The sequence below is a fragment of the Aegilops tauschii genome, chromosome 2 (genome assembly GCF_002575655.3).
Source record: "Aegilops tauschii subsp. strangulata cultivar AL8/78 chromosome 2, Aet v6.0, whole genome shotgun sequence".
Taxonomy (NCBI): domain Eukaryota; kingdom Viridiplantae; phylum Streptophyta; class Magnoliopsida; order Poales; family Poaceae; genus Aegilops; species Aegilops tauschii.
Window position 1 is genome coordinate 370,240,672 of NC_053036.3, and position 7,021 is coordinate 370,247,692.

Below are 7,021 nucleotides of genomic sequence, written 5' to 3' on the forward strand. Positions count from 1 at the left end.
AGGCGACGACGACGATGGCGGCGACGACTACACGCGGTTCTACAACCTCCTCGGCATGTAGAGCTGCAAGGGCGGCGGGCGGTGAGGAGCGGCGAGGGAGACGGCGGGCCTAGTAGTTTTTTTTCCTTTTTTGTAAAATATTTTAAATATGTATGAACTCGCCGAAGTTTGGTTGAATTTGCCGTGTTTGTGCCAGAATTTAATTTTCAAAAAAAAAAAAACGTGGGCGCCGCGACTGGGGGCCATCACGCCCCCAGCACGCGGTTTTGCGCCGGTGCGCCCCCAGGGGGCGATTTTCAGCGCCTCCTGGGGGGCCAACGGCTGGAGATGCTCTAACACCGCTCTTGTTGCAAGTGAGGTTGCACACGTGGATGGGTAGATCGAACGCCCCGCGTCCATCCAACGGTCAACCAGGCGACGGATGTTTTCTATGGCCGTCCTTCTTTTTTCGACTTCATTAGGCCTTGTACAATGGGAGGTGCTTAGAGAAATAAACCAGTTTTTCTTAAGCACCGGTGCTTATTTGTACATGATATACGCTTCACTAAGCGTCTCTTCTGTAGAAATAGGCACCGGTGCTTCAGAAACGCCCGGTTTTTTTTAAGCATCTCTCTAAGCACCCCATTGTACAAGGCCTTATTATCCAGGCCTATAGCTTGTGAATCATCTGTCACCACACGCTGCTAGCGGGCCCCAGACGTCGGCGTCTCGCTGCCCGCGTCGCATCTCCAACCCCGCACGACCCATCTCTCCATGCTCCTCCGCCTCCTCTCGTCCGCCTCTCGCGCCATCGCAGCAAAACCTCACCCACCCCAAACCCTAGCAGCTGCTGCAGCTGGCGCCACCTCAACAACCCGGAAGCTCGCAGCCATGGCGGGTAACCGGGAGGCGTTCCGCGTGGCGGTGGGGAACACGCTCGAGCGGCGCCTCTTCTACGTGCCGTCCTTCAAGATCTACGGAGGCGTCGCGGGGCTCTATGACTACGGGCCGCCGGGGTGCGCCGTCAAGGCAAACGTCCTCGCCTTCTGGCGCCAGGTTGCCTGACATGCCTCTTTTCTACTACTTCGCGAGCTTGTAGAGTCCTGGTTTGACGAGATTCTTGATTGGGGGCGAGTCCTCGTGGGTTTCGAGGGGAATGTGGCCCCTTTCGCCTTTTTTGGTTATGAATTGTGGCGAGAGAGGCTCCAGTTGGTGCTACTTATACTGGGTGATCAGTTTTGGTCTCGACTTGCCGTGTTTGTTTTGCATTTGTATTACTTGTGGTGTCGTGTAGCATGTGCCCGTTGCTGAAATTGGCTAGCTTCCAATCAAGAAATGTGGCCACTTTGACACTTTAGAGCTAAATTTTCCTCCTGTAATGTAAATTGGAGCGATCGTCTTTCTAGTTAAATCATTTTGTTGATCAGCAGCAAACTAGCCTGGTTTCCTCAACTTGTAAACTTTAGCTTTGTGAATATAGGAGATTAGGAGGAACTGATCACCTTATACTGAACTTGCTGCCTTAAATTCTACTACTTCCAAGCCATACTGTAGGTCTCCAAGGTGAAACCTTGACCATCAATTTATATGAAAGTATACCGTGTTCAGTAAAAACTTAAGTATACATTATTAAGCTATATTTCATGGTACATCTAGTAATATCAACTTAGTCGTAAGGATGTTGGTTCTTTTTGTATGCTGATGGTGAAACCTAATGCTGTTTGACTAGCAGAAATTCTAGAATGATCCACACTGTGACTCAGAGGGTCTAGAAAGTTGCAAATGTTGCTAGCTAATTTACTACCCCCTCTTAGTTACAGAAGGAATAGCAACCAACTTGGGCGCTCTGGTCAATGAGTCCACTTGCGCTGCCGAACCACTCACTGCTAGTCAGTTCATTCTGCCCCACACCGGAATCGATGGGAAGTCTCTTTGGGCCTATGGCGATAAATAAGAAAGAAAATGGGTACACAGAAAGCAAAATGATGGTAGACGTTTATTTTGTTGGCTTCCTCAGTATGCAACCCACACCTGTACAACTAGTACACTTGGAGTCAACCAACTCAGACACTCATATGACATTTGCACAAATGCCGGGTACACTGGTGATCCAGTTTGACCTGTGTGTGTGTGGGTGGGGGGGGGGGGGGGGGGCGGTGCCTCTTTCCTCTCTGTTCTGTATATCTCAACTGCTGGCTGGGCGCCTGCTCAGGGCCTAGTGACTGCTGGATTACTGCTATACTAGCTCCTAAGTTGATTTTGTTGATGCCCTGGAAAAAACAACCTATTTCAGTAACAAATAATTAGAAACCGCAATATTCATTAATGTTAGTGACAGACAAAAGTCACAATTCAGTGTTATTGAGATGTGCACTGAACGTTACCCCTATGATAACAAGAAAATGAGAAACGTTCCAAATCCATGCATTTAAATCTCGATGTATACATAAGGTATCATTCTAGTAATCTTTAGCATAGTATTATTTGATATATTTTCTTATGTAAATTCTGAGAACACAGTATTTATATTTTATGCATAGATAACCAACTTATCATCTACTTGTGTTTTTCTCCTCCTTAGCATTTCGTGTTGGAGGAAGGGATGCTTGAGGTGGACTGTCCATGTGTGACACCAGAAGTTGTCTTGAAGGCCTCTGGCCATGTCGAAAAGTTTACGGACTTGATGGTTAAAGATGAAAAGACAGGCAGCTGTTATCGTGCTGATCACTTACTCAAGGACTTCTGTAAGGAGAAGCTCGAGAATGACAATACATTGTCACCACAGAAGGAAGAAGAATTAAACCATATTCTTGCTGTCTTGGATGATCTGTCAGCAGAACAATTAGGCGCTAAGATTAAGGAGTATGGGATTGCTGCTCCTGACACAAAGAATCCATTGTCAGATCCATACCCCTTTAATCTCATGTTTCAGACTTCCATTGGACCATCAGGTTTGAGCACAGGGTGAGATTGAAAACAGCTTAGTATGTTCTCTTTTGTTCAATATAGTTTTAGCTCATGTGCTACATCTGTTTTTCAGGTATATGAGGCCAGAGACAGCACAGGGTATCTTTGTGAACTTCAAAGACTTGTATTACTACAATGGCAACAAACTACCCTTCGCTGCAGCCCAAATCGGCCAGGCTTTCCGCAACGAGGCATGACTTAACTGCTTAATCTTCTGTTGGGATCTTTACTTTTATTATCAATTTTTCTTGGGTTTAGATCCTCTACTCATTGACACCTTTACAAGGGTTTATATTGATTACTCATTAACATATTTGCCGGTGTTTAATTTGCAATCTACCATGTGATGTAAAACATATGAAAAACTCTTTTTGATGGCATTGTTCATGTTTGGTACATAAAACAGTTTGTTTGTCGGGTATTCGGATTCAACATACAAGGAGCTCCTCTGTTTTTTGCCACTGGTTCAAGCTATCTTCTCCTTTCCACCATCAACAAAATGTACTTATTTATCTTGCTGCTGTTCCTTCAACACCCTGTTCTCTTTTGCCGTCCCGTCTGGGATTATTTTTTCCAAAGAAACCTTATGCTCTTACGAGACTGACAATGATCTTTTGGGGCCAAAACTAGCAGTGAGACAGTCAAAGCTAGTTGACCTGATGAAAATGACAAAAGAAGTTGTATTTTAACGAAGGTTATATGAATAATGTAACTCAATGGTAAAAATATGTTTTTACCAACGACTTATTATCCAGTTACTGTTGAGATGAACTGGAGTGGTTGTGGTGGAAACCGGTGCAATAACTACTAATAACTGTAGGGCATTGCTTAATAACCTCTGTGGTCTAAGACGAATTTGTTTCACTAGATATCTCCCCGTCAAGGCCTTCTAAGAGTCCGTGAATTTACGTTGGCGGAGATTGAGCACTTTGTGGACCCAGAGGACAAGTCTCATCCAAAGTTTAGTGATGTTTCTGATCTAGAGTTCCTGATGTTTCCGAGAGAAGATCAACTGACAGGAAGATCCGCCACTAGAGTTAGGCTCGGTGAAGCTGTTTCTGAGGTACTATTTTGTATACTTCTAGTATTGTCTAATTCCACTAATTTTGATGTATGTCTAAGTAACACTTGCTGCAACCGGCAGGGAACTGTGAACAATGAGACCCTTGGCTTCTTTATTGGAAGGGTCTATCTCTTCTTGACGCAGCTTGGGATTGACAAAGACCGTCTACGGTTCCGGCAGCATCTGCCAAATGAAATGGCTCACTATGCTGCTGATTGTTGGGATGCAGAGATTGAATGCTCTTATGGATGGATCGAGTGTGTTGGAATTGCTGATAGGTCAGCGTATGACTTGCGTGCCCACTCGGTATGTATCATCATTCGGTAGAACTGCGAGTAGAATGTTTTCTGTACTATACAACTGCGAAAGCTATCCGTCGGTATCAAACTCGAGAGCTGGATATTTCTTGTTGGAAAACCACTTGTACGGAATCGCAACCCTTCACCATTTCTTTTAGGTTAATGAGTTACTTTATGGATAATTGGAATTATATTGTCAAACATGTTTTGTTAGCTCAACTACTCTCCCATTAGAGTTTTTGAAAGTATTCGTCCCTTTTATTAAGAGATAAGTGCATTTTTCATCCACTAACTGTCGCCTCTTTGGTACTCCTTTGTTCTATAGTTCTAGACCAAAAAATAGTGGAGTGCTGACGTATTCCTGTGTGAAGTGTATTTTGCACATGACTATCCTAATAGAACTAATACTATCCTACTCTCTACATTGAGCAGGATAAAAGTGGTGTTCCACTCGAAGCTCATGAAAAATTCGCAGAGCCCAGAGAAGTGGAGGTGAGGCTTATTTATGATACAAGTTTCTCATTGTACACTGAATAATTGAATTATTACTACTGAAACATTTGCAGTTTGATGCTTTGGTGAGTTTCTCGAATTATCTTCTTTGCTAATGATAAGTTTCTTCTTGGCACATTCAGAAGTTAGTTATAACCCCATCAAAGAAGGAGCTTGGTCTTGCATTCAAAGGGGACCAAAAGATGGTTCTCGAAGCATTGGAAGTAAGTTTCGTCTCCACATTGACTTGTCATATCTTATTGCTGTTGTGTTGGCCAACACTTAAGTTTCTCCGCTGACAGGCCATGGGTGAAACTGAAGCTCTGGGTATGAAAGCAGCTTTAGAGTCTAAAGGGGATGTTGAGTTTAAGGTTTGTACCCTTGGGAAGGATGTTACCATAAAGAGAAATATGGTTTCAATTAACATGGAGAAGAAAAAGGAACATCAAAGGAAGTTCACTCCTTCTGTCATAGAGCCATCATTTGGCATAGGGAGAATTATTTACTGCTTGTTCGAACATTGCTTCTATCAAAGGACTGGCAAGACAGATGATGAGCAGTTGAATGTGTTTCGTTTTCCCCCTCTTGTTGCTCCAATTAAGTGTACTGTGTTTCCGCTGGTCAAGGTTGAGAAATTTGATGTTGTTGCCAAGAAAATTTCAAAAGCTTTGACAACAGCAGGGATTTCTCACATTATCGACATCACAGGTACCACTGAACTTATAGAAAACCATCGCGTTTATTTCTATTCTAGCCATATGAAGCGTTGCAATTTGCATATTATGATTGGTTCTCCATTTACACCTAAATTTTGCTTTTGATCTTTGGTTCACCTTACTGATATTTTCTCCTTCCAGAGTGAGATGGATGAGAACTAGTTCTTGATATTTTGTCGATTGACTGTAAACTGCTTGTGGTCGCTTGTAGGTCCAAAGTTCCACTAGGCATTCTTTGGTAAAATAGGTTAAATATCAAAACATTTAGTTAAAATGTTGATATTTACCGCATGAGATATCATCAATTTCTTAAACTTCTGTCCAGTTTGCTGCCTTGGTGAACTTCGATATTTGTTGCACTATTTCAGTGGATTATTTTATTGGAACCTGGTTTCTGTTTTCTTTTCAACATGTTTCTATTGAATGAATCATGCAACAGAATTCGTTCTTCAAAATAGGCTATTATGTCAATTTCCATACTAGACTATTTTTTTAGGACCCGAATATCCAGCAAACATCAGATTTTTAGGCAATGGCAAATTGAATATTTTTCATGGCAATTTGTGTTCGTCGAGGATGGCAAGTTTAGTTGGCGAGCATCGCAAATTCGCCTCAGTTCATTTTTTGCCAGGAGGGGAAACACTATCTTGTACATTTGGCAAGTAATTTGTGCCTCTGGTACTACTTGTTGCAGGCACTTCGATTGGTAAGCGGTATGCAAGGACAGACGAAATCGGCGTCCCCCTGGCGATCACAGTCGACTCAACTACAAGTGTGACTGTTCGTGACCGGGACAGCAAGGATCAGATCCGTGTGGAGGTCGACGAGGTGGCTTTGGTTGTGAAGGAAGTGACCGATGGGCAGAGCACCTGGGCAGACATCATGTGGAGATACCCAGCACATACCGCCTTGGCCACCGATGAGGAAGAAGCTTCAGAAACCTGAAGGGTACAGTCGAAGAGTCTTCCATGGGTTGAATGATGTTTGGCTTCCTGAGTTTCCGATGTGTGTCCTGTTAACAGAAATACTAATAGAGCGTTGCCCTGTAATCCTAGTCCTGTTTTCCCTTCACGTATGGTTTTCATCCGTTCCCTGTCAATATTTACTGTATCTACATGCTCATCTCGTGTGATTAAATGGAAGAGACGTGTGCATGATTTTCTTTTGGTCGGATTGATATTGTTTGTCATGTGTGTTAGAGTTGTGTCGAATATTGTGTACAAGGTAGGTTACAGTTAGACTATGAGTTGTATTGTGTTTACATAGGATATGGAGTCGTGTCCTAGTAGGACACTTGTATTCTAGGCCTCTCATATATAGCGAGGGTAGACACACGATATAACTTATGCCAACATAATAGCACAGATGCGCAAGGGAGAGCCGGCGGCGTGTGCCGGCGCCCGGGTGGCCGGTGTGCGGTATTGTGATGGTGTCACGGGGAGGAGCGCCCGTAGTCAGGTCTCGGAGATGTAGCCATATCGGTGAATCTCGTTAACAAATCTTGA

At 43.6% G+C, this 7,021-nt stretch overlaps 1 protein-coding gene across 1 annotated transcript; it reads left to right on the top strand.

Annotated features, from left to right (window-relative positions):
* The first annotated feature begins 674 nt into the window (after positions 1 to 674).
* On the top strand, positions 675 to 6,693 carry LOC109770756 (glycine--tRNA ligase, mitochondrial 1). The gene is made up of 9 exons (XM_020329466.4): positions 675 to 1,035; positions 2,561 to 2,943; positions 3,020 to 3,137; positions 3,815 to 4,009; positions 4,091 to 4,315; positions 4,741 to 4,800; positions 4,944 to 5,024; positions 5,103 to 5,508; positions 6,211 to 6,693. The coding sequence occupies exons 1-9, from the start codon at positions 754 to 756 to the stop codon at positions 6,459 to 6,461; spliced, it is 2,001 nt and encodes a 666-aa protein (XP_020185055.1). The 5' UTR covers positions 675 to 753; the 3' UTR covers positions 6,462 to 6,693.
* The last annotated feature ends 328 nt before the right edge of the window (positions 6,694 to 7,021 follow it).

Excerpts from the sequence above, each read along its gene's own strand:
- LOC109770756 (XM_020329466.4), top strand. The coding sequence starts at position 754 with ATGCTCCTCCGCCTCCTCTCGTCCGCCTCTCGCGCCATCGCAGCAAAA. Across the intron at positions 1,036-2,560 it reads TCCTCGCCTTCTGGCGCCAG|CATTTCGTGTTGGAGGAAGG; the intron begins GTTGCCTGACAT and ends TCTCCTCCTTAG. Across the intron at positions 4,010-4,090 it reads TCGGTGAAGCTGTTTCTGAG|GGAACTGTGAACAATGAGAC; the intron begins GTACTATTTTGT and ends TGCAACCGGCAG.